This window comes from Columba livia, chromosome 19 (assembly GCF_036013475.1).
Source record: "Columba livia isolate bColLiv1 breed racing homer chromosome 19, bColLiv1.pat.W.v2, whole genome shotgun sequence".
NCBI lineage: Eukaryota > Metazoa > Chordata > Aves > Columbiformes > Columbidae > Columba > Columba livia.
In genome coordinates, this window is record NC_088620.1 from 2,222,009 (window position 1) to 2,247,886 (window position 25,878).

General features: G+C 53.4%; 3 protein-coding genes across 4 annotated transcripts; 2 read left to right on the plus strand and 1 right to left on the minus strand.

Annotated features, from left to right (window-relative positions):
- The first annotated feature begins 2,091 nt into the window (after window positions 1–2,091).
- PHF19 (PHD finger protein 19) lies at window positions 2,092–10,070 on the plus strand. 2 transcript variants are annotated; one of them, XM_065035562.1, is made up of 15 exons: window positions 2,092–2,224; window positions 3,492–3,692; window positions 3,909–3,990; window positions 4,157–4,252; window positions 4,349–4,449; window positions 4,564–4,712; window positions 5,049–5,144; window positions 5,309–5,377; window positions 5,836–5,956; window positions 6,274–6,341; window positions 6,426–6,596; window positions 6,683–6,767; window positions 7,024–7,109; window positions 7,284–7,379; window positions 7,699–10,070. In XM_065035562.1, the coding sequence occupies exons 2-15, from the start codon at window positions 3,501–3,503 to the stop codon at window positions 8,060–8,062; spliced, it is 1,776 nt and encodes a 591-aa protein (XP_064891634.1). In that variant the 5' UTR covers window positions 2,092–2,224; window positions 3,492–3,500; the 3' UTR covers window positions 8,063–10,070. The 2 variants fall into 2 exon arrangements, with proteins under 2 accessions (XP_064891634.1, XP_064891635.1); XM_065035563.1 differs by lacking the exon at window positions 2,092–2,224 and adding an exon at window positions 2,599–2,734.
- A 521-nt stretch (window positions 10,071–10,591) lies between these two features.
- Window positions 10,592–17,843, minus strand: CUTA (cutA divalent cation tolerance homolog). The gene is made up of 6 exons (XM_005512903.3): window positions 17,689–17,843; window positions 15,845–15,993; window positions 12,994–13,053; window positions 11,914–11,959; window positions 11,724–11,773; window positions 10,592–11,195 (listed from the first exon to the last, which is right to left on the minus strand). Exons 1-6 carry the CDS (start codon window positions 17,719–17,721, stop codon window positions 11,093–11,095), a joined length of 441 nt encoding a protein of 146 aa, XP_005512960.2. The 5' UTR covers window positions 17,722–17,843; the 3' UTR covers window positions 10,592–11,092.
- A 1,216-nt stretch (window positions 17,844–19,059) lies between these two features.
- Window positions 19,060–24,940, plus strand: PSMD5 (proteasome 26S subunit, non-ATPase 5). The gene is made up of 10 exons (XM_065035564.1): window positions 19,060–19,287; window positions 19,449–19,593; window positions 20,254–20,367; window positions 20,803–20,931; window positions 21,335–21,444; window positions 21,842–21,984; window positions 22,470–22,661; window positions 22,907–23,016; window positions 23,570–23,710; window positions 24,070–24,940. The coding sequence occupies exons 1-10, from the start codon at window positions 19,115–19,117 to the stop codon at window positions 24,325–24,327; spliced, it is 1,515 nt and encodes a 504-aa protein (XP_064891636.1). The 5' UTR covers window positions 19,060–19,114; the 3' UTR covers window positions 24,328–24,940.
- Window positions 24,941–25,878: the final 938 nt, after the last annotated feature.

Below are 25,878 nucleotides of genomic sequence, written 5' to 3' on the forward strand. Positions count from 1 at the left end.
CCCTTCTTTGGGACAGAAAAAGAACACATAACCTCACACACACTTGCTTTAAGCTTAACTCGGTTGTGTTGATCCGTCAGATGGTCTCAGATGAAAGGCTGTTGAGACCCACCGAGCAGACGGAAGCGTTAGCTGGGAGACACATCATGATGTCAACAGCCTCAAGCTACTTTCTTTGGTTGCAGAGACTTTTATTGGCGTGGATGCATCATGTTTTACCAGCTCAACCTCCAAACAGAAACGGCACTTGTGAGTTGTCCTGAGCAGCGCAGGAGCTGTGCTGGGTCTGTGCCGCAGCCCCGCCGCCAGCGCCGGCCCTTTCTGCAGATCCCATCTCCAGGCCTGCAGCTCACAGCCAGCTTCGTGTTTGGGTTTCCATTCAGTATTCCTTGGCTTCGGTTTCCAAGACTACAGGCCAACATACAACCCCTCCTCCCACTCTTGTTTTCAAAGAAAGAAAAACACTCTGAAAAGAAGCTGCCCGGTTCCTGGGCAGTTTTCAAAGCGGAAAGAAAGGCAGCGCCGGGAGCTGCGCATGCCGCGGGCTCCGCTCCGGCCAGGGCGCCCGGTGGGCTGAGCCGTCGTGCTTTTTGTTTGGGACTTTTGTTCCAGGCCAACATCACTGTGCTCTTCCCATGGTGGGTGCTGGGTGCAGGAGGGTGCTCAGCGTGCAGGAGGGTTTTCGGTAAGGTTACCCCTGTTTGCAAGAACATGATCCAGTGCTTGATTTACATGTCACATCATCTGCATTCCTGTGGCAAATGACAAGACGCTGCAAACACAAACCGCGGTGGTTGGGGAGGAGGGTTCAAGAGCGTCCCCGTTTGCTGCCGCACCGCAGAACGCGGGGCCAGGCTGGGATGGGAGCGCGGCTCCACAAGGACAGCGAGCGATTCGCGTTTGGTCAGAGCCGGCACCACTGACTGCAGCGGAGTGAGCGGCGCTGCCTGTCCAGGGGAGAGTTATGGTGCAAGAGTTATTTTAATCTGGCGGTGACTCATGGCTAACACATTGTGACTCACCACGGAGTTCGGTCGTTTGACTGTTTCGAAGATGCATCGGGTTCCCTGGGAAGGCTGGGGATGGTGTTGCACACCGGGGGAACGAGCTGCCATTTTTTTCAGCTGCTTAAACCTCTGCAAACACAGGTTCGGGCTTGGACAGTCAGGCTTAGGCACAGCATGGTAGGGCTTGGCACAGCCCAGCGTTTTATGGAAAAGCTTGATTAGAAAACAATTCTTTCTAAGATGACAGAATTACACAAAGGTGTTTAAAAGTGCCCCGGTGGCCAGGGGAGCTGCTCGCTTGCAGTGCGAGGTTGTTGCAGGTGTGCCACGAACACCAGCACGACGGAAACTGCACCGAGCTCATCAATTACGGGCAATACAACTCATATCGACTCTGCTTGCGCCTGGCCCAGACCCTGCACCGGGGATCACATTCTCTGCTGCCTGAGCAGGCCTGAAAACATCTCTTTTTTGGCAGCACTTTCCAACAAACAGCAAATCCTTAAGATTTCTTCTTGGCAGAGACTGAAGCATTTTTGCAGTGATTGATTTGCTCTGTTGGGATTCAGGGAAAGGCTGCCCCCGTTTCTAGGAATCCTGACGAGCACAGGTTGTTCCCTCGCTCGGGACCAGCCTGTGCAAACAGGACACCCCTGTCTGCACCCCATCCTGGGGGACACGGGGATGCCCCTACCTGGCTGCAGCCACCAGGCAGGGGGGAGGGCAGGCAGGCAGGGAGGTCCCTGTGTGTGGCACAAGGTGACAGTGACAGGCAGTGGGTGCAGGGGTGGCCCGGGGTGTCCCCGGGACCCGAGGTGCAGGGGTGCAGACAGAGTGCTGGTGGGTGTGTGGGGGTGATGCTGCGTGTGGGGGCTCGGGGTGCGATGGAAGCTGCGTGGGGCAGCGGCAGGCACCCCACGCCCCGCGTGTGCTCTGCCCTGGCAGCGGGAGTGCTGCGCGCCCACCCGGGGGCACCATGTGCGGCGCACCGGGGCCGAGCCGATGCGCCCCGAGCCGTGGGAGGCGGCGGAGGCGGCCCCGCGCTAATTGCATAAGCGGGACGTCAATGCCCGCGGGAGGCGCGGGGGGAAGCGCGGGAAGATGGCGCCCCGCGCCCTGCCCCCGCCGCACGCCGCTCCCCGCCGCGGCCCCCGGGCGGGCGGGCGCTGACCCGGCCCGGCGGCGCTCGGCGGCGGAGGGCGGCGCGGCGCCCAGCGGTAAGGGCAGCGCCGCGGGAGCCCGGGCCCGGCAGCGCGGGGGCGGCGGGGGCGCAGCCCGGCGGGAAGCGCCCGGGGCGGCGGGGCCGGGGCCGGGCGGGCGGGTCGGACGGCGCCGCTGCTGCGCCTTTGAATGAGCCAATGGCGGCGGGGCCGGGGCCGCCGCTCCCGGGGCTGCCCGCGGCGCTCCCGCCCGGCAGGTGCCGCCGGACCCGCCGCCCGCCCGCTCCCGCCGAGGGGTGGCAGCGAGGTGGGGGGGCTGCTCGGTGCCCCCCGCTTGCCGCTGGGTCCCGCTGCACGGCACGGGAGCGGCGTGCGAGCTCCCACCCGGGACGGCTCTGTCCCCTCCCCGGGACCGGGTGGGCGCGCAGCCGCCTCCGCTTCCATCATCGCCCCCGGGGCGCAGCTCCGCGCTGCGGGTGACATGTCGCAGCCTGCGGCCGCGGCTCCTGCCCGCCCCGGGCCCGGAGGAGCTCGCTGGGGTTTTTTTAAGGTTGCACCCGGTTTACCGTAAGTTTAATTGTTCCTGCCCAGTGTTCTCGGGAAACGGTTATTAACAGCACGGTCCGGGCAGAGGGAGTTCGTGTTGCTTGCAGCACCGTGAGGTTTCGTGTGTTGTCTACAGCGTGGAGTCACGCGTGTTGGCGTGACGGGTGCGCAACGGGGGGAAAAGTAACTTTTAAATTGTTTTACTGATGTCTGTGAAGGATCGCAGCCCAGGCTGGGGATGGTTCCTTTTGCCTTCTGCGCTTCAGACCTTACGGTTCTGAAACAGCTGCTGGGTTTCGCTCGCAGCATGTGGAGCTGCCGCTTCCCCGCTTGTGCAGTGGTCCTGTCAGTGTGGGAGTCTGCAAAACTGCTAGAAAATCACTTTACATTTAAAGCTGTTATGCCCCATGTGCCGCTTCCCGAGGCTCAGCCTGTGCAGGCCTGTGGCATGGCCCTGTGCCCCACGTGGGGTGCAGTGTCGTGGCCCTGTGCCCCACGGCACAGTGGCTCCGTCCTGTGGGAGCCGAGGCAGTCGGGGGGTTAATTCACTCTCGACAGCAGCAAAGATTGCAGCTGCTCCCTTTGATTTCACATGAATGACCTGTGAACAAACCCAGCTCATCCATCCTTGTTTTGTGGGTCCTGAGCACCCACTGGTAGGGCTGAACCAGCTTCAGGCTCCATCCAGGACAAAACCCCCTGGGACATTGTGCTCAGCCGATGTGCGCGTTGTGTCGCGGCGCGATGGCAGGGTGACGAGTCCACGTGTTCCCTCCAGGCTCTGCTGATGGAGACCGCCAAGCTCAACCCCATCATCCGGGATGTCTATGCAGCCGCTGGCCGTGTCCAGAAAGCACCGGCTGCCACCTCAGCGCGGAGGGGCAGCAGCTGCCGAGAGCTCATGGTCAAGCTGACGGAGGGGCAGTACGTGCTGTGCCGCTGGACCGATGGACTCTATTACCTCGGAAAGATCAAAAGGGTAACGTGGGCACCCAAAGTGTAGCTAGCACCTTTCCCTGGGCTGGCTCGCAGCTTAGAGACATGCTTGTATGGGCTGCAGTGTGTCAGCGGGATGTTTTGGGTTGGTGTCCTGCCCTGAGTATCACATCCCAAGGGTGACTTCCCGCAAGGAAATGGGGAATCGCTGGGAATGGGGACCTGACACCCGGCGGTTCTTCCCACTCTCTTCCTGCAGGTCAGCGGCTCCAAGCAGAGCTGCCTTGTCACATTTGAGGACAACTCTAAGTACTGGGTCCTCTGGAAGGACATCCAGCATGGTGAGTGCTGCCCCATTCTGCCCTCTCCGCACCGTGCTGAGGGGTCCTTCGCAGCACCACAGAGACGTGGTGCATCGCTGACGTAAAAGTTGGACCAGGTGATCCCTGAGGTCCCTTCCAACCTGGTATTCTATGGTTCCATGACTCTGCCATACCCGTCCCACAGCTGGTGTCCCCGGGGAGGAGCCCAAGTGCAACATCTGCCTGGGAAAGACATCGGGCCCCATGAATGAAATCCTCATCTGTGGGAAGTGCGGGCTGGGTGAGTGCGGGTGCGTCACCCCGGGGTCTGTCACATCCCACCGCGGGGGCGAGGGCCCGGCCAGCCCGGCAGTGCTGACGCTGAGCCCTCCCGCAGGTTATCACCAGCAGTGCCACATCCCGGTGGCGAGCGGCACCGAGAGCCCGCTGGGGACACCGTGGTTCTGCCGCCGCTGCATCTTTGCCCTGGCTGTGCGGGTGAGTGGGGCTGCCCGGGGTCTCTGGCTCTGCGTGCCGCCTGTCCCCGGCACAGGGTGCAGGATGCGGCCCCCCCGCCGGCTGCGCTGAGCCCCATCCCGCTTGCTCCCACAGAAGGGGGGTGCCCTGAAGAAGGGAGCCATTGCCAAGACGCTGCAGGCCGTCAAGATGGTGCTGTCCTACAACCCTGACCTGCTGGAGTGGGACTCCCCGCACCGCACCAACCAGCAGCAGTGCTACTGCTACTGCGGGGGCCCCGGCGAGTAAGCTCCTGTTTGTCAGGAGGGTTGTTGTGCTTAGTTTTGTGGGGAAAGGTATTTGCAAAGGCAGGCGGGATCAAGGTGGGGAGTTTTTCCCCCAGGAGAAATGTCCCCAGCTTGCAGGGCACTGCCCTGGGGCCGGTGGCTTTGCTGCCTGCGCTGCTGCTGCCATCTGGGCCTCTGCTCACTGCCAGAGGCACCCACCTGTGTGGCTGTGGAAAATACAAGTTACAACCTTGACTTTCTCTCCCTGGCTGGGTGGTCTGTGCCGGGGAGGGGGCCATGGCAGCGGCTGCCACACGCTGCTCTCGCCGTCACCCGCCTCCTCTCTCTCCCCAGGTGGTACCTGAAGATGCTGCAGTGCTACCGCTGCCAGCAGTGGTTCCATGAAGCCTGCACCCAGTGCCTCAGCGACCCCATGATGTTCGGAGACCGGTACGTCCCTTCCGGACCTCGCTGGGCTGGTGCTGGATGTTCTCCCAGCTGTGCTGTCCCTGTTGGCACCTGGAGCACTGTCCTCACCCCAACCCATCCCCAGCCCCTGCAGGGCTGTAGGGATGATCCCCAACCCCAGCGCTTTCCCTCCTGCTCTTTTCCAGGTTCTATGTGTTTTTCTGCTCCGTATGCAACCAGGGACCTGAGTACATCAAGCGTCTGCCCTTGAGATGGTAAGAAAGGGTCCCGGCTCCTTTGAGAAGTGCCAGGGTGGCCGGGGGAGCACTGGGCTGGCTGGTGTCTGGTGCTGCTGAGCCCTTGGCCTGGGGCCAGTCCCAGAGCTGGGTTTTGGTGATGTGAGTTCACAGAGCATCTTCCACTCATCCCAGCCCTGAGCTTGAGGGTCTCAGCATTTGGGGTTCCCCTCGGCTGCGGGCAGCATCCCACCGCTCCCAAAAGCCCAGGGGATGCTGTCATGGCCATGGTGACATCCTCTGCAATGTGTGTCTGGGCCACGGTTGCTCCCCCCACGAGGTGTGGGAATGGTCGCAGCTTCCAGGGAGGAGGTTTTGGGGCAGTCGTGCTGGGGACTGTGCTGGGGCGGTGCTGGTGGAGCGGAGCGTCGCGGTGGGAACCATCCTGCCGGGGAGAGGGTGAGCTGCCGACCCTCTCAGCCCCTTTGCTCCCGCAGGGTGGATGTCGTCCATCTCGCCCTCTACAACCTGGGTGTACAGAGCAAGAAGAAGTACTTCGACTTTGAGGAGATCTTGGCCTTTGTGAACCACCACTGGGATCCGCTGCAGCTCGGGAAGGTAGAAACGTGCAGCCCAGGCTCGCGGTGCAGAGCGGCCGTGGGGAGGGGGAGGTGCTGCTGTGGGTGCAGGTCACGGCCAGCGGTCCCCACGCCTCAGCTCGCTGTACCTGACGAGTTTCCCAGTTGGAGTGAGGGCCGCAATTGGGTCCCTGCCGATTCTTCCCCGCCCTGTGCCCGGTGCCAAACCAGGCGGCTCTGGGCTCCCTGACCTCGGGCAGGAGCCGAAATCTGGCGTTCGGGTTCCCCCATCTGTTTAGTTTTTGCATAACCGCTGTGGGCACCGAGCCCTGCCTGACCCGCGCTGTCTCTCTGCAGCTGACGGGCACCCCCATCTCGGAGCGGGGCCCCCACCTCCTCAATGCGCTCAACAGCTACAAAAGCAGGTGAGCCCCTGGGTGCGGGACAGGATGCAGGATGCTCCTGCAGCTCCCCCAGCGGCTGAGGGTTATTTCCTCTCTGCTGCCCAGGTTTCTGTGTGGGAAGGAAATTAAAAAGAAGAAATGCATCTTCCGCCTGCGCATCCGTGTCCCGCCGAACCCCCCCAGCAAGGTGCTGCCTGAGAAAGCCCCCGGCATGGGCGAGAGCAACTCCTGCGAGCTGAAGAAGAGGGGAAAAAGCAAATATGTGCATAAAGACAGGTGAGTAGCCAAATTCACCTGGGCACTCCTTGCACTGCCACGCTCCCCTGGGGGGCCAGGCAGCCTCACCCCCCGTTGCTCTCCAGCCTCCTACCGCAGCAGCTCCAGCAGCAGCAGCGAGCGGCGCGGCGCAAGAGGGCCAAGTTCCTGCTGGAGGACGCCATTCCCAGCGTGAGTCCTTCGCTCCCTCCTCTGTGTGACCACCCTGGGCTTCGGCAGCTGGGTGGGACACCCTGGTCCGTCCCTGGGGCTCCCCGAGAAGTCCCCATCGCTCTCCCTGGGGTTGGCAGATGTTCTGCACCAAGGCTGCTGCCCGGGGGTCGTGGGAGGGAGCGCAGCGGTGCCGGGGCAGGGGATGATGATGCTGGGGCCGCGGGCAACATCGCTCCGCTTGGCAGTGACGAGGGCAGCTGTTTTTGTGGTGCAGAGCGACTTCACCTCCGCCTGGAGCACCAACCACCACCTGGCCAGCATCTTTGACTTCACACTGGATGAAATTCAGAGCCTGAAAAGGTCTGTGCAGGCGCGGGCAGCAAAGGGAGGTGGTTTAAACTCTCAAGCGTGAGGCAGGGTTGGGAAACCTCTGGCTGCAGCTGCATGTGAGATGGAAGCAGGGGGACATGGGGTGGTTGGAGACCGTGGTGCCGCTTGTACCGCGCTGGGGCCAACGCTGCCTCCCGTCCTCAGTGCCAGCTCGGGACAGACTTTCCTGTCAGACGTGGACTCCACAGATGCCGCCAGCACCTCGGGCTCAGCCACCACGAGCCTCTCCTATGACTCCAGGTGAGGGCTGTGTCCCCTTGCCCCCTTCCAGACGGGTCCTGGTGGCACAGCCAGGGAGACAAGGGGCTGCCCTTCTCCCGTGTCCTGGCACAGGGATGTCCCGCATCGGAGAGCCTTTCCTCCCTGCTCCCTAGAACAGGCTGGTGGTCCCAAAGTGGTGCTGGGACTGGGAATGTGGGGTCAGAGCTGTCAGGCTTTGCGGGGCTCACCCCAATTCCCGCCATGCTCCCTCCAGGCTTGCAGGGTGGCAGGCACAGCATGGTGGGGGGGTCACCTTTTGGGTGCTGCCCTCACCCCTCGTCTGTCCCCTCCCTCGCAGCCGGAGGACCGTGGGCAGCCGCAAGCGCAAGCTGGCCGTGCCGGCCTATGCCTCAGCCGGGGCCAAGAGGAGAGGAGGGGACACAGGAAGGGACGCGGGCGGACGCCCGGCTGGGGGCAGCTCTGAGAGCAGCGATACAGCTGGCGGCCCCGACCGCCCGGATGATGGCATCGACAGCCACACCTTCGAGAGCATCAGCGAGGACGACTCCTCGCTCTCCCACCTCAAGTCCTCTATCAGCAGCTACTTTGGGGCGGCGGGCAGGCTGGTCTGTGGCGAGAAGTACCAGGTGCTGGCGCGGCGGGTGACGCTGGAGGGGAAGGTGCAGTACCTGGTGGAGTGGGAAGGCACGACCCCCTACTGAGCCCCGCCAGCCCCCTGAGCCTCCCACGGAGCCACACCAGAGGAGATGGGGATGACGGGAAGCCCTTGCCGTGAGGCAGAGGAGGGACGCTGGCCTGTGGGCAGGGTTGGGACCTCTCTGTGCTCGGGGGTCCCGGCTGGGAGCGGCTCCCTGGAAGCAGCGCCCGACCAGGCGCCATCAGCGGTGCTGCCCAGGGGTAAAACCCACAGCCTTGCCGCTGTCATTTTTTCCATTTTAAGAAGTATTTTGTTTGCCACGTATACGCGAAGAGCGCGGCCCGGCTGCGCTTTCCTGAAGGAGCCTTTGGCCAAGCCCAGGGCACCATCACGGGGGTGGTAAGAGCAGTGAGCGGGTCGCCCTTCCAGAAGGGTCCCCCTCCACAGCTGGACACCCCACAACCTGCTTATATAGACGGATGTCGTGCCGGTGACCGGTGCACCCTGACTGCTCCTCATGTCCAAACCTTGCAGAGCAGACTCGAAGGTTCCTGCTGCTGAAGCAAAAACCTCCCTCACCTGCATGGTCACAGCCTGTCGGGGTGCCCAGAGGAGACGGTGGGTGGCTGTCACCTGAGCTGGTGTGCGGGGTTTTCCTCAGCTTAAATCCATTCATCAAAGGAACGTGGTTTGTTTTAAATGAGAGGAGAATGCTCCATAAACAGCCCACGCGTGGCCGGTTTTCACGGCTGTGGGGCAGATGTACATCGTTGTTCTCGTCCCACGACCTGGACGGCAAGTGATGATCCACCAGCTTCGTTTCCCTGTTCTTCTGACAATCATGGTCTTGGAAGAGATCAGCCAAAAGATACGCCCTTGCCTTAAAACCACCACGGGCATTTCACAGACTGGAGCCCGAGGCCTTTATTCCTGCAGGAATCCTCGCCCTGAACGTGCCAAATGAGCAGACAAACCAAAAAGGCCAAAGAGGACAGTGGGGGCACGGGGAGGGGGTCGCGCTGGGGTCCCCGTGGCCATCGCCGTGGCCTCATGGCTGTGCCTTGCTGGAGTTACTGACATCATGTCGATGTTTGAGAGCGTGTGGGGTCGGTTTGTCTGCAGAAGAGAAGGACCAGCGCCCTTCTTTAACTAAAGCAATACTGCCAGCTTGTTCAGGAGCAAAGCGGTTCTATTTTTAAAAGAAAAAGTTCTAATATCATCAGGCATATTTGTTAGATTTTTTTCTAAGAGAGAAATATATATTTTTAATGTTGTCCTCCTCATCTGTCCTGCATCGCTGCCGTGGCTGTCCCATGGGGCCAGAGGGTGGGTGATGCCGGGGGGGTGCGTGGTCCTGCTCTATCAGCACCCCCATTCCTACAGCCCCATCGTTGCTCCTACCTGTACTTGTGGGCTCTGCTGACCAGAAGGTGGATTGGAAAGGCTGTTGTATTGAAAAAGTACTTAAGAAAATTCATTGGCCTGATGAGCACAAGGTGATGTTTGCAAACCAGGGGCCGAAGCGTGGTCCTTAAGAACAACCTCCTGCTTCAGTTACTGCTAAAATAACACAGTGGGAGGCCCAGGGAGGGGTGTTAGCGGGTTTTAACTCATGCAGCAGGCACCAGGCCGTTGTATGGCTGGGAGGTGACCGTGCCGATGCCTCTCACAGTGCTGCGACGCAGAGCAGCGTGTTCTCTGCAGTCCCGGATGTGCCCGTGTGCTTTGGGCAGTGTGAGCTGCTTCGGTGCCTGTACTAGGAGGGTGAATATTTGCCTTGGCAGGTAAAAGCATTTTAATTCCTTTCTGACAAGCTGCCCGGCGTTGTGCAGCCAACATTGCATGGCCCTGGTTCCTCTCCTCTTGCAGAGAATTGAATGTGGAGCCTTTAAAAATATTTTTGTTGCAGAGTATATTTTGCATTAGCTGTAATAGATATTATAATGACTCTGTGCACCTTCTAAAGATTTATGAGTTCAGGTTGCTGCTTGTCATAACCAACTCTTGTTATACCCGAGTTGTAATTAATATGTCTGATGTACAATTAAAAAGCCTCTTCTTTTTTAACATAATTGGTGCTTTGTAGTATCAGGATAATTGAGTTTGAGTACTGGGGGTCAGTCCTACTCACTGCTGTGGTCCCAAATAGCCCCCAGCCACTTAATCTTAGCCTAAAACTTGCGCATTACACAAAGTAGCACTGATGGGGCTAAACAAAGCTTAGCTTTGGGTGCTGTGCAGACCTGGCCTGGGGGTGCTGGTGCTCAATTCCTAAGCACCTTGTTCTTTTTGCCACACAAGGTGCTTAGCAAAACCCTGGTTCTCTGGATTTAGCACTGAGAGGTTTCCTGCTTAGAGTTCAGACCTTTTTCCCTCATCTTCTCTCTCCTGTGCCTGTGAGCCTTCCCTGCTCTACCTCTGGTGGTGCCACACGAGCCCACGGGCACAGCTCCTGATGCCCACGCGTTGCCCTGCGCGGCTCCTGTCCAAGCCGAGCAGGCGGGAGCCAGCAGCGCATCGCCCAGAGCGCCGCTGCAAACCACGATGGGCCCTTCTGCCCAGCAAAACTGCGACAAACGGGAGCCTGCCCAGGTAAGAAATGCTCCTGTTTATTGCCTTCCCAGTCACATAAATAACTCGATATGGTTACATCCTGTTGAACTACTAACCTGAGCATCTTTTTACAAGGTTAAACTTGGCCCAGGTAGAAAGCCGCCGTTCAGGCAAGGTGGGGGACGCGGGGCCGGGCTGGTTGGTCCCACAGCTGGGCGATGCCCTGGTCCTTTTAGTTTCCCTGAACTGGCCATGGGCATCGCCCAGCTCAGCAGAGTCAGCGTGTGCGCTGCCCGCGGCTCCTGCTAACGCAGCATCTGCTCTGGTTTGCTGCTCCCTTGGCTTTTGTACGCAGGGTCAGGTCAGGAGGGGATGCTTGGAGTGCAAACAAAATTCCCAATCCCAAGCTTCTGTGTTATAGCAAACCTGTGAAGATATAAGCTGCTTCCCTGCGTGTACTTAACTCCCGCCTGCACAGAGACCAGTGCAGTGCCACACGTTTCCTCCGGTGCCCCCCAAAGCAAGGTGCTTTCTGCATGTTTCAGTCTCGTGGGACACTTTCCTCTATCCATTTGAAGTAGAGAGGGTTTCCTTGGTCAATAGGCAGGCTGATGATTTCAGGAATTTCAAAGGGGTGGATGGATCTAAAGTGGAAGCAGATGCAGAGGAACAGTGTCACCAATGTCCCCGTGGGTGGGGGAAGCCGAGGTTCCCGCTCCCAGCCATGCACATCAGCCTGGCCCCATTCTCTCCCCTGGCTTCAAAGCATCCGCATCTTCTTTTTGCCATGTGGTAATTTTGCTTTGAGTTTGGGGTTTACCACAGCCAGCAGCTGCCTGCCAAGGCCCTGGCCCAAAGCTGGCGAAACACAGGGAATCCTGCCCGGAGGCAGCAGGGAATAACCTGAGTGAGGAGAAGGAGAATCCCTCCTTGTTCCCAGGACAGAGGGGCTGGTCGAAGCCCAACAGTTGATATTCCTGTCAACCTGTTGGGGTTTTTTTATCCTCTGATGCAATGTCTGGGTTTTTCCAGCTTACAACATACATCAGGAGCACTGAAACCCCCCCTGGGTGGGAAGGGGCTCAAGGAACCTGACTCCCAAAGCCTGAGCGGGAGATGGCAGCATTACCTTGGATAGGAAACCCAGGGCCCCCGCAGAGCCAGAGCCTCACCTGACATAGTTGGACAATTCACCTATTTTGGATGTCCTGGTTTTCACTAACTGTGGAGAGTAAAACAAAAGAAAACAAAAGCCAATGGAGAGGCAAAGGTGATGGAGAAATCCTGCACACATGGTTCCCGCAGCCCCTTTTTTGGCTGTCTGGGATGGGGATTTTTGTGATGTGGGGAATTGTCACTTACCAGCAGTATTTCAGTGGATTCTTCCAGTTCTCCTTTCCAGAAATATCTGGATTTAAAAGAAAAGCAGCATCAGCAAATAAAGCTCTGGCTGCAGAGCCGGTTCCCGTGGGGGGTTTATTGTCCCTGCTTGGTGCTTTCCATACGTGGCCATTCCTTTACAAAGGATGCTCAAGAAGCATCGCTGGCCCCAAAATTCTACTGTGCATGCTACAGCGCACCCCAGATTCACCGACAAGAGCCTCCTTGGCTGTGCCAGCCTCGAGACAGCTGCCGGGGCAATGGCAGGGCCGAGGAGCCGGGACCGGGGTGGCCATGGGTCGGTGCCCGCAGGGACTGCGGCATGGCACGGGAGGCTGAGCGCGGCAGCATCACACATCTTTTTTATCCTCCCTGTCCCTGTGGGAGAGGAGATGTGCTTCTCGTGAGTCAGATATGACCTTTTGAAACATTTCTGTTGACAGAAGGCCATCGTGATCTCATTTTCGCGCTGGGTTCCTGCACAAGGAGGCACTCAGAGGCGTCGCAGTGTCTCCTGAGCCGGGCATGGAGCAGAGCCCGGCCGAGGCAGAGCCAGACTGAGCATCAGTGACTTGCTGTTGGCTCATAGGGATCAAAGCAGAAGGGGAAAAGGATGTTAGTGGGTTTGCCCTCTCTCAGCAGCCTCAGCTGGGCTATGGGAGAGCCCAGGAGTGTGCAGGGGGAGAAGCCCCTCCTGGGGGTCCCAGACAGCGAGCAAAGGGCTGGTTCGGGGCTTTGTTCTTTAATCCTTCTAACAAGTGCGGTCCCTTTGCATGGATGGCTGAGGGTACCTGCAAATATGCTGTTCAAATATTCTGTTCAAAGATGCTGTTCTTCCTTCCCGCAAATGCTGCTTAATATGTTAAAGGCCTTTTTCTAGTCCCTATCTGAGCTTCTTTTAAGCTCAGAGCACTTTGCACGGGTGAGGATCACCTCCATCAGCTGCAACCACAAACAGACCCAGCAGCTGTCTGGGAGCGGCCTCCCTGCTGGGGTGTCCGTGTCCTCTCCCAGGGAGCCTGGCTTTGCCTCTCCCCTTGGGGAACATTCAGCCCAACTTACAAGGCCAAGCTCTTCGGCAAGATGTTCACGTAGCCAGCCAGCTTCTTGTCCATGATGGCCCTGGGTGAGACAGGAGGGGCAGTTAGTGCTTGTCCCCAGCCATGGGGACTTTCCCTTATGCTGACCCTGACCAGCTTTGACACTGGGGGTGTAGGATTTGGGGTTAATTATTACCCTGGAAAAGCAGAGACAAAGGTCTACTAGTTCTGTATTTATGGTGTCAAACTGCGCCTCTGCTTCACACAGCAAACTAAATGTGGATCTTGTTAAATAAACAACATCAAGGTTTTCCTACCCAAAACGTCCTAGAAATCTAAAGCCGAAATAAATTCCTTCCCTTCGGCTGCCTTGTTTAGCTGTGGAATGATTTGTTATTGCAGAACTGCTTGGGCCTGGCAGCAGCAGTGATGTGTAAGCGGTTCAAGAGTACTGAGGCAATCTCAGGGTGGATTTGTAGAAGAACTAGGTCAATGTTGTGCTTTCTGACCGCAGCAATGTCCCGGCCCTCACGGAGACGCAGCCTCGTCCCTCTTTTCAAAGCGCTGCACTAGTGATGGCTCCTTTGGTTTTCTTTAACACTGGCCTTGCCAGGCACTGCTTTGTACCAAGTGCTTTGACAATGCAAAGGTTTAGCTTCTGGATGACCTTGAACTGCAGAGGAGGGAGGTGTTATCAGGCACTGGCAGGCTCATTCAACACCCAGTAAAAATTAACCCTTATTGAGCTAAAGAATTACAACCATTCCCGTTAATTTCTGCTCCAACCTGAAATGCTCTCCAGGATGTTTTTGGCTCAGAGCAAGTGAAATTTTGTATGTTCTGTGCACCCAGGGTTCGATGTTTAGGCACAGCAAGGTGATGGAGATGGATTTCTCTCTGCCCATGGCTCGGGGGACCATGACCTTGCAGGACAACCGTCTGCCACCCGAGGAGGCTCCGTGCTGTTTGCTCTCACCATGTGCAGCCAGTTCAAGGCATTTAGTGCTCATAGAGCATCCTGAGTTAATCTGCAGAGCAACAAACTGCAGCAGCATGAGCGGAGGTCTCCCCGCTGCGTTTGCCGTGTCAAACACATGGCACAAATCAGTTTGGTTTTGCTGCCTGCAACTTCCAAGTCACTTTAGCGCAGGAACCTTTTGATTTGGGTGAGTAGCTTCTAATTGCTTCTGCTCTGTCCCAGCAGACTGGGATCCTAACTGGCATCCTGAACTTTGTTCTAGCAAGCTGAGCAGAAAAAAGTGGCCACCATGGGAACGGGAAACATTATAAGAAGCTGAATGAGATCTGTGGAAAACATCTGCATAATGCATGATATCCTTGGGTTGGGTACTTAATGTGTGTTACTTTGTCACTGCCTCACAATAGGCTCTGAATTGAGATAGATGAAATATTAATAAGCAGAAAAGCAAAGAAAATGATTTGCACAAATCGCAGGCAGCGCTGGAGGCTGATGGGGCGTTAGGTGAGTGATGGGAGGTGCCATGGCCACGGCGTCCAACCCAAAGGGCCAACTGCTCCCCGCAGGCACAGGGGAGAGGCCGGAGCACCTGCGGGGACCTGGGGGTTCTTCTGAGCATTCTAAATTAATAGTGATCCAGATAAACCGGGTTGGAACTGGCGCAATGAACAAGCCAGATGCTGAATTCTACCTGCAGCTCATCTGCTCCCACAAACCCTGAAGTCCTTTTCCTTAAAACCAGCCGAAAACGTCCCTGCAGTCTGCTCTGTCACACCGAGTGCAGGGTAAAGCGAGAAGAAACACGGCAGCACCAGGAGCACGGGGGGTGGGAAGAGAAGCGTAGAAACACTGTGTCATCTGTGGGTCACTCAGCCACATTCCAGAACACAGGAATAATTACTTCACCAGTAAAAATGCAATGCAAGTACATGTATCTCAGCCATGAGAAGCGATTTATTTCCTCTCCCTTCCTCACAAGATAAGGAACAGAGTGGAAAACATCTGCAAAGCTGTGAAGATGAAGCATGTTCAGGCACTGAGGCTCTTTTCACCAGCCATGTACAGTTACTCCTCCTTTTTTTCAGAAGACATCAAGAGGCACAGATATTCTATTTGAATTTCTTAATACAGTTGCAGTATTTAAGGTGACACAAACTCCCTTTCAGTAGCCTGTCAGTTCCTGAAGGACTGTTTGGGAACACTTTGCAGAGGACGGGGGGAGTTTTTGGCAAGCAGCAGGGAAACCAGCACAGGAGGTGGTGCAGGAAACTCAGTGGTCCATCATAAACATTTCCTTGGTCAACATGGTTTCAGTACTTTGAACAAACCATCTATTGAATCAGGGACTGGTGGATATTTGAAAGAAAACCTCTGCATGCAAAGTATCTCAGACATGAAGAGAAGTTGGGTGAACAGTGCATAGGCTGCCAGGTGGAGCCTCACAAGTGCCTGTTCTGTGTTTGCTGGGACAACTTTTGTGTTCTATGTATTTTCATGCCAGCGCACTGTGCTTTGTCCCTCTCCATAAACGTTTCTGGAGTTTATCTGTGTTGTTCCAGAGAAGGAGGACTGTAGCAGGTCAGAGAACATGGGGCTAGGGCTTGACCCAGCAGAAGACCCAGAGTTTTAGGGCCATGGCTTTCAAACGGGTCTTGAAAACGAATTGAGAAGCAGCTTGATGTTACTGTGGCATTGACTTCAGAGGCAATTGCCAGCTTTGTTTTAGGAAGCACAGCTCTTGGTAAGTGGATATGTGATAGAGAAAGAGTGTAAGGAAAAGGAACATAAAAGTCCAGAGACGTAGAGCTCCTCTCGAGCGACTGGGAAAGGCTTTCTCCACAAGAAGCTGCCTTCAAACAATCCAAGCAGACAAGCAGGGGAAGCATCTCTGTACCTTGCAATATCCTTGGCGATCTGCTCGTTGAGGCAGTTGATGAAGGCGATGGAGTGTGTCCCCGAGACGTAGCTGCCGGTGAGCGCAGCGTGCAGCTGGAGAGCGAGGCTCCTCAGCACCGGGTACAGCAGCAGGGTCAGAATCACCACCTCAAATGCAAAACATGCGAGTGATGACGTTAGGTGGAATATTGCATTTTGTAAAATTAGGTGTGTGTGTTATCTGCGGAGGTAAGTCACCAGCTGCCTCTGTTAACATAAACTGCATCACATCGGACCAGGACACAGCTCAGGTCTATAGGGTCCGATGGGGCTGTAGAAAACAATAGCGCTTTCTCTGGGGAATGGCGGTGCAGCAACAACAAGGTGGTTTTGTTGTACATTAGATGTGATTTCTGGCAAGCCCCTCAGCTGCTCTTTGTACTCGCACGCCACAAACACAGTCACAAATATCTGATGATGTGGCTGGGGAGGCTGCGGGGCCAGCGGGGTTAATTTGGTGTGCTGGGTACCAGCCAAGGACGGTGCCGTACCCGGGGCCGCAGCGTTGCCGTCTCTGCACAGCTGCTCTGCTCTTTGTCTTTTGTTTTTGAAATAAACAGCATCTGGCCCTTATTCAGCTACAGTAATAAAAAAATGCTTATAAGACTCAGAATATATTCTTTTTTCCTCCTTATTTCCACCCTCCTTTGTCCTCTGAAAAACCCTCTTATTACAGGGCCAATGTCAGAGTGGGTTTTTTTAAAGATTGAATTAAAAAAACCCCTCTCTTGTCACCACAAATACAGGAGCTCCTTTCTGTTTGGAAAATGACTGATGTGATTTATTGGTTGTCTCCTCTTTTCCAACCCATTTGAGGAAGAATCCTTTGTTATCACAAGGTTGCTGCTCAGAATAATGTTTAGAGCTTCTTCTCTGCTCTTTTTCTTTTTTATGCTGAGCCATTTAACAAATATTATGCAACAAATCCCAGAAGCTACTCAAAGCGTTACAAGCTGAACAGAGATATGCTGGTGTACCTATTTTTCCAGATTAGAATGTAATCGTGCTCCTGCTCAGGAAAAAACGAATCCAACCTGTTCAGCACAGCGATCGTTAATCTTCTTGGTGGATGTACGCGCATGTGATGAGGAAACCCCCATGAACGTTTGTGACTGAATGTTAGTACAGCAGTGATCAGTCTCTTGGTTCTTTGGGTGTTTCCACTCCCCCTTTTATTTTCTTTCTGGAAAGAAAGATAAAAGCCACCCTCCCTTCCCTCTCCCCCCCCCGCCCCGAATAATTATATTTACCAAGGGATGGTGCAAAAGTGATGGAGCAAAACCTCAGGATTCCTACATGATAAACTGAATAAACTCAGGACTGCCAAGGTGTTGAAGTGAACAAAACTGAAAAACCTGCTGGGAGACTGTAAGTGTTTCGTCGAAAATCACCGACAAAATGAAAGTTGAGTTTGGGGAGACTAAGATTCCTGTGAGATTTGTTTCGGCTTTGATGAACTAAAAACAGCTTTAGGTTTTAAAATTCGGACTTTTTGCCTAGTTTTGATGGGGTTCTGTAAATAAAACAAGCCAAACCAAAACCCCCACCAAACAGAACTTGTGGCAATCTTGAGTATGTTTTGAGCGTCCTTAATGCAAGTGGAAAGAAATTTGCTTTGCTCTCTGCAGAGACTGAGAGTACATTCCTCCTGCATGATTATATATATAATGTTTTTCTTCCCTGCAGAGGTTGCCTTATAAAGGTACAGACAGATGCATCGCCAGGGCTGCCCGGGCTGGCATTCACCGCGCCCTCGCCAGGTCACCCGCGTCCCCCTGTCCCCAGCCCGAGGGTCCCACTCACCAGCAGCAAAGGGCCGCGGCCCGGCCACTCCATCTCCCCGCCCGGCCGAGAGGCGCCGTCCCTCCGTCCCCTCCGCCCTCCACCTGCTCGGCCCCGGGCTGGGACGGCTGCCCGGCCAGGCTGCTCTAACTCCTCCTCCTCTTCCTCTCCGGCTGCTACGGGCTGGTACCCACTGCCCCTGCCCCCCCGCGGGCAGCTCCGGGCGGGCAGACACGGGGACACGGCACCTCCAGACACGGGGACACCGCACCCCAGGCACAGTGACACCGCACCCCAGACGCGGGGTCAGGGCCACCAGCAAGACAAACCAACGATCTCAGCAGCATCGGTCACCAAACTGTCTGTATCAACATCTGCGGGAGAAACCTCTGTCTCCATCTGAGATGCTGACAGCATTTACCACTTTTCCTTTGACTTTCCCACCGTTATTTTATTAGATTTAATATTATTGGGGGTCTGTGCTCTTTGGGTCTAAACTACCAGAAACCTGGTAAATCCTCTTGTGTTGTTCGGGCCGAAAATGCTCCCGTGAGCGCAGAGGAGCCGAGAGCTCCGCTCTGTGTCACCCTGTAACGTTATCACATCCCGCTCAGCTCCCGTCAGCTGTCAGGGGACCCCCTCCCGCCCCCGGATTCAGCGCTCCCGCGGAGCGGCCCCAGCCCGCAGTGCGGTGACAGCCGGTGTCAGCTGCGCTCGGTTGTCCCCTCATTGTCCACGGCCTGAAACAACGACGTCTCCTCCGCTGGCGTGACGCAACCCCCGGGTTTTCCTGCAGCGTGACCTGGCCGAGCTGTCCCCATCGCCATGAGCAGGGACAAGAGGCAGCACGAAGGGGGTCCCGGCGCTGCAGCCAGTGGGACCCGCCCCGGGGTGCAGCTCTGCTGCCTCAGCATCCCCGAGGCGAACTGCCGTGTCCCCATTTCACGCTGTTTTACCCCATTTTCCCGGAGCAGCGCTGCTCCGCAACCGCCCCGCAGCCGCGACCACGCCCCCCGCAATCGAGACCACGCCCCCCGCAATCGAGACCACGCCCCTCGCTGCAGGGGACACGCCCTCCACCTGGCACCACCCGCTCCAGCACCGCCCCTCGCACATCTGTCCAATCAGAGCCAAGATGGGGCGGGGCGCGATCGCCATTTTCTTTACGGCGTGGCGGACGCGAAAGGGGCCCTGGCGACGGCGGGTTGGTTGCTAGGCGCAGTGGTTGCTATGCGGCGTGGTTGCTAGGCGCGGCGGTTGCTCTGCGCAGTGGTTGCTCTGCGCACTGGTTGCTCTGCGCACTGGTTGCTAGGTGGGGCGGTTGCTGGGCGTGGCGGTTGCTGGGCGTGGCAGTTGTTAGGCGCAGTGGTTGCGAGGCGCGACGGTTGCTAGGCGCGGCCGTTGCTAGGCGCGGTGGGCTCTCGCGATACTTCCGGGCGGCGCCAAGATGGCGGAGGCGGTGTCGGAGCTGCTGGAGCGGGCGGCGCGGCGGGAAGCGCCGCTGGAGGAGCTGCGGGCGCTGCGCCTGGCCCTGCAGGCCGTGCCGCCCGCCGCCCTCCGCGCCCGCCTCAGCGACCGCCACCTGGCAGCGCTCTTCACCCTCCTCAGCGTCAATGACCGGTGAGCCGCGGCCCGGCGGGCCTGACTCAGCTCGGCCGCCTCCCCCTCCTGCCTCCCCTCATGGCTCCTGCTGCTTCCCCGTCCCTTCCGTGCCCTCCTGGGCACAGCTGAGGATCTGGGGGCGTCCCCCTCCTGAGGGGCTCGGGTTTGTGTCTGCCCAGGGAGCAGGTGTCCGCCTGTGTTTCTATCCTGGAGAGGCTCCTGCCGGCCCTGGACCCGCTCTATGTCATCCAGAACCTCCGAGAAGAGCTCCAGAAAGGGCTTTTCCACCCCGATGACTCCGTGAAGATCCTCAGCATATCTCAGGTACTGGGTTTTTCTCCAGCAGGATGGAGCAGAGCTCTGGCTTGAGCCAAGCTGGGTTACTCCTAAGCTCTTAACGTTGTTGCATGTCTTAATTTGTGACAAAACCACTACATCTGGTGCTATCTGCAAGAACTGTGCTCCTGCATGCCCATGCAGTTTTGGGTAAATACGTGCCATGTGTTGGTATATAATGTTTTACAATGTGTCTGTTTAACACAATGTATAAAACCGTGTCTTGATTTAAGTAACTTACAAATGAATCTTCTCTCTCGTGTTCTGGATGAAGTTTTCTAAGCCAGCACTGGCAGCAGGTGCCATAAGAATTAAGTGCAGCAGCGTTTTGATGTTCAGGGTATTTCGAACAATACTGTGGAAACACTGAAGAGGAATAGGCTGTAGTAACCGGACACCTGTTGCATTAATTTAAAAGAGCAGAGTTGTGGAGCAGCATAGTCTGGAATGGGCTTCTAGAAGTTTCAGGTCCAGCCCCCAGCTAAAAGCGGGACCAGCTTGCAGCTGCTTGGGGCATTGTCCTCTTGAGTTTTGAGGTCCTCCAAAAAGTGATTCTGTCTGAGTAACTCTTTCAGTTCTTGAATGTCCCTGTAGCAGAAAAAGCCTGTTTTCACGTTATTTTCTATAATTATTTAATCATGTCTTTAGGTTGGGCGAATTGTTGAAAATTCAGGTGCCGTTACAGAAATTCTCAACAGTCCTGAACTATTACGGCAAATAATAAATTGCATTGGTGGAGAGAAGATAGCAGTGGCTAAAGAGGTAAGCATTGCTGGTTTGTTTTCCTCTACAAACTGATGCAGACACTGCACAAAATACCTTTTCCACTCTGAGATGACGGCCTCTGCTCTTCTTTGAAGAAAAGAGAGCCTGGGTTGCTTGAAAGATGTTATACACATGTAGGTGCCCTAATATTACTTAGATGTGATAGAAGATTTACTCTGTTGTCTTCCAGTTGCTGTTGATGCCCAAGTGAACTCACAGATCTGAGTTTAGTGCTGGAGACTTGGATCACAATAACCATCACGCTCATGTCAATGATACAGTGATTCTCATGGAAAAGTGAATCACAATTCAAGTTTTAGATGTGTAACATGATTTAATGTCTTAGTAAAAAACAATGAGACTGAGTCAGTTCATCTTGGATTTTCTTCTCTTTGTGTTTTTCATATAATAAGTTGCTGGTTTTGTTTCCAGGCCATCAAATCTCTCTCAAGACTGGCGCAGACGCAGGATGGCTTAGAGGCTTTATTTGTGAGCAGTTTGTTGAGTGACTTGAAAAATGTCATGGCAACAAGTGATGTTGTTCGCTACAGAGTGTATGAGGTAGGGATACAGTCAGCTTTGGCATTCTGTCAACTTCTGGATGTGAAACGCTACCGAAACTTCTGAAGGGGGGCGCAGAGACCGAGAGAGAGGTGCCAAGTGTGTTAGTGTGGGTATGTGTGGCAGAGGAGAAATAATACAGTCTATCTGTTGTAGAGCTGGATGGGGGTCGCAGTGATGATCCTCCGAAGAAAAGATGACTGAATGGAAATCAAATGCATGTGCCGCGAACTTGCGACTCCTTATGAGCTTGGGTTTAGGTTAATTATGAAAACATAATTAAATTGTATGCTTAATATATATGTAGGGTTAGTCAGTGTTATAAGTTGTATTTTGCCATTACCGTGAACTGTTAATGTGACAGTGTTTTTATAAACCATCCTTTCTCTGTGCTTCTCTGTAGTTAATTGTTGAGATTTCTTCAGTATCAGCAGAATCGCTGAATTACTGTGCAAACAGTGGGTTGATATCGGAGTTAATTGGAGAGTTGACTGGAGACGACGTGCTGGTCAGGTGTGTTGGTAATGAGTGTGCCAGCGAGATTTTCCCCATTGGTAAAACTCTGATGTTCAGTGTTTAAAATAACATTCTTTAAACATGCATGTGTGTGTTTCTTGTGAAACCCTTTTTAGGAAGGCGGTTTATCTTAAAACAGCCTTGAGTGTGAAAAACGCTGTGCTTTAATTTGAGAACCAAGATGAAGTTTCTCTAATTGTAATGCTGGGCTGCAATAGAAATCCGTTACAGTTCTTTCCAACTCTACACGTACAGTGAGACAGCTGAGTGAGCTTGGGGGGGTGATTAGTTTTTGGTTGGTTGTTTTAAGGGTAGAGCATCCTGTTTTTCTTAATGACTGAGAACTTCAAAACGCCATCAGAAATAGGCTAAAATAACCGCTTGTCTCTTACAGAGCTACGTGCATAGAGATGGTGACCTCGCTGGCCCACACTCCACATGGGCGCCAGTATCTTGCTCAACAAGGAATTATCGATAAAATTTCAAACATCATTCTTGGTGCAGAGTCTGATCCTTTCTCAGGCTTCTATCTACCAGGTTACATCCCGCATTTCTTGTTTCCAGTGTTACCACTTGTTTTTGTTAATGAGTTAAACTGGGGACTGTTAAGCCTCTGTTTTGAAAGCTTATGTGAATTTTTGAATATTAGGACATGTGTGTTTGGTGTATACAAAAAATGCTGAAGGACAGTCTGACACATGAGTAATATTACTGATTAACAGTGGTAGTACAGGTAAGATCTGGAGAGACTGTAGTGCAGGTTTAAAGTTTGTATTGTTGTAGTCTTTTATTAATATACAAATTCAAGAATACAACTGTTACATCATTAATTAAGTAACTTCAAAAATACTGGCTTGTTCCTTAGTTCTGTCCTTATGCTGGTGCCTTTCGCAAACAGTATTTGGATCTAATAACGCTAGTTCAGCAGTGGAACAATCTTATGTTAATATATGTTTAATTTTGACACTGCTAGAGTGATTGTTCCGCCACTCTAAGTGCTTTTTTCTGTCGTGTGTTGTCAGGATTTGTTAAGTTTTTTGGAAACCTGGCTGTTGTAGACAGTCCGCAGCAGATCTGTGAGCGATACCCGGTCTTCATGGAAAAAGTCTTTGAAATGGCAGAAAGTCACGACCCGACGATGATTGGAGTGGCTGTGGACACGCTGGGCGTCCTGGGATCAACTGTGGAAGGCAAACAGGTTCTGCAGAAAGCAAGTTCGTATCATTTTTTGCCTCATGTAGTGATGCTTTCTGTGAAGACCACATTATTTCTCTTAACGTAGAACTGCTCAGGGGGCTTCAAGTAGATGTTTGGCTTCTTGCTACTTTGTTTTTTTAAGTGAAATATCTGTATTAGCAGCTAGCAATTGGAGTATTGTCAAATGTGGCTGACAGGTAACTTTATAGCCCAGCCCAGTCTGTCTGAATTAATTACAAGCACTTTGTTTTTATTTTCAAAGGAAGTCGATTTCAAAATCTGTTAAACAGAATAGGGCACCAGGCAAAGAATGCTCCCACAGAATTACGGCTTCGCTGCTTGGATGCGATTTCAGCTCTTCTTTACTTGCCTGTAAGTTTGTGTTTTGGTTTGGTTTTTTAATCTACAAGAATGAAATTGTTGTGCATCTGGTTAATTGTGTGAAGAGCTCTTGTAGCACCAGCTTAGGCAGCAGTGGTAGCTTTCCTAGTATTCTGAGTCATTACTTTTACTGTTTTGAAATTCCCTGGTTTATTTGTTTGCTTAAAGTTTGAGTGTTTGTAAGAATCCAGGTGTTCTGAAGTCTGTTTGTAAAACATGGAGACAGCCTTAGCAAGGGAATGATGGTAAACAGTTTGCTTCCCTCTGCTTTAGAGGGATAGTGGCAGGCTGCTCTGATCCCTGGGTGTGTTCTTTAGGTCCAGTGATCTACTTTTTAATTTAGATCTGTCCTCCAAGGTAAATGAAATACAGAAAGCCACTTCTTCATTCATGAAAATAACTTGAAAATTTAAACTACTTCAGTTTAATTTGCTGGTGGTTTGTTTAATATAACTTCTTTAACTGTTGAACATATACTCAAACGTGACAGCTTTTCGTAATCCCACTCAAACTGTTTCATTTCTGGATGTTTCTCTGCGTGTAGCCGGAGCAGCAGACCGATGACCTTTTACGAATGACTGAATCGTGGTTCGCATCCCTGTCTAACCAGCCGCTGGAGCTCTTCAGGAGCATCAGTACTCAGCCATTCCCTGACCTCCACTGTGGGGCTTTACGGGTATTTACCGTAAGTGCTTTTTGGATTTGGAGATCGCGTAGCAGACGTCATGTCTGTAATGCTTATTTTACAAGTTGGAGGGGGGGGGAAAACGAAGACATGTTCTAGGCTGCTATGCTCCAGGCTGCTTCGATATTGGAGGCACTGCTGTGATAATTCATTTGAAACTTTAATGATAAGCACTGAGCTGTACTTGTTTTCCAGTGTTAGACCCCACTCTTTGATTTGAGTGGTGGTTGTGCAACTACTGTGGAGAATTAATATCCCATTTTTCTGTGTTTTTGGCTATTTGTGTAACAGCTTACTGTTTTTTTTGAGTTTTAAAATGCGGCGTTTCTTCCTCTCCCGTCTTTTGTCTTCACGTTTAGGCTATTGCGAATCAACCATGGGCCCAGAAGTTGATGCTTGACAGTCCGGGATTTGTGGAATACATTGTAGACAGATCTGTGGAGCCTGACAAAGCTTCGAAGGATGCCAAATATGAACTGGTTAAGGCCCTTGTAAACTCTAAAACAATTGCGGAAGTCTTTGGAAATCAGTATTACTTGAGGCTTAGGGCTTACTTGCATGAAGGCCCTTACTATGTTCAGGCAGCTTCTACTACAGCCGTGGAAGGAGCAGAATAATATCTTTGGTGTCTTGGTTCCCCTTCTTACAAACCATGTTACTGAAATAGGTGTTATGGTGTAAGGTGTAAAGACTCCTCGTGCTGGAGTCTTTTTAGGGGAATGTGGAGCACTTTGACTCTATTCGAAATTAGAGTCGTGAGAGCAAATCAAAACCTCGAGGGCACAGCGTAATTTCCCATAGGATGTCATGGCAGAAGTTCTCTGTGTACTGTCGTGAGACAGCAAACCAAGGCGAGCGCTCTGTCACCTGCCGACTCTTATTTTGCAGAATTTATCAGTGTTTAGTTAAACTGTTCTTGGGTTTGGAGTTTCTATCATGTTTTCTCAGTAGATCACTGTTCAATTAAAACAAACAAACAAACAAACACCAAACCACCTCGAGGTTTGTAACCTCAGATGCTGCCGTAGTCTCTCTTTCTCTCTTTTTATTTTTTTATATCTGCCAAATTGGTACTCACATGGAATGTACTCTTGTAGTTGTATTCTGTCAGAATCCCTGTCCGTGGGAATAAGTAGCATTCTGTCCACACGAGGGAGTACGAACTGGATTCTCCTCTGTTGCCAACTTGCTGGATGCGAATCTTGCTTGAATAAATAATCCTAAACATTGTTTACGTTTTCTGCTGAGGATGGAAAGAAGCTTTTAGCCCTTTTAAAAATGAATGCACTCTAGTGTATAAAACCAAACTGGGAGCTTTGTCTCCCTTGTTGGCTGTGACTTTGCGTGGCAGCCCAATTTACTTGCTCAAAAGGAGCATGAGCTATAGCACTACAACTCTACTTCAGAACCAAATCTTAGGTTGTTTACACTATTTTTAACAGACATTTTTTTAAATTTTAAGTGTTATTTTTCAAAGGGTATGATTTTAGTTGCCTGGGTCAGAATAAAAGGAAGATAAAGCTTTCATGTTTAGGGCTGTGAAGTGGATTAGGAGGACGTAAATGTAGTAAGTTACGAGGTTGTGTATTTTCCTCTGCAGACAGTCAGCTCGCTGCGGGTGAGATGTGGGACGAGCTGAATGCTACTGAGGTGATGTGTCTTTGGCCACGAAACAGACACCACGATGTGCTGTATACAAAAGAATTATATTATCTGAGGAACAGCTGGGAGGAGCATAATAAACCACGCAATTACTACTTTGGGGTTTATCTTAGTGGTGTGTAAGGACAGGTGTACCTTGCCCTGTGTCCCTGCTCTGCCAAGTGGAGCAGGATGATCTGGGCATGCAGTAGCTCTTCTCTTGCTGGAGCTTTGTGCTGCAGCAGAGGTGACAGTGTCACCTGCCACCAGTTGCCGGCAGGGAGTTGAAGTGGGCTCAGAGGAGCAGAGGTGGGTGGGGAAGATCCTGTAATGTTTAATAGCCTCTCAGTGCAGGTGATCTGCCATATTGCTTGTGATCTAATATGTACAAAAGTTGTCATCCAGCATTATCCTCCTGCTGGCGCTTTCGTCCTAGATATGCGTAATAAACATCTGCTCGTGAGAAATGTGGCACACAGCGTCTCATTTGTGACCAGATAGAGCACAGAAGCTTCGCGAATCCTGCA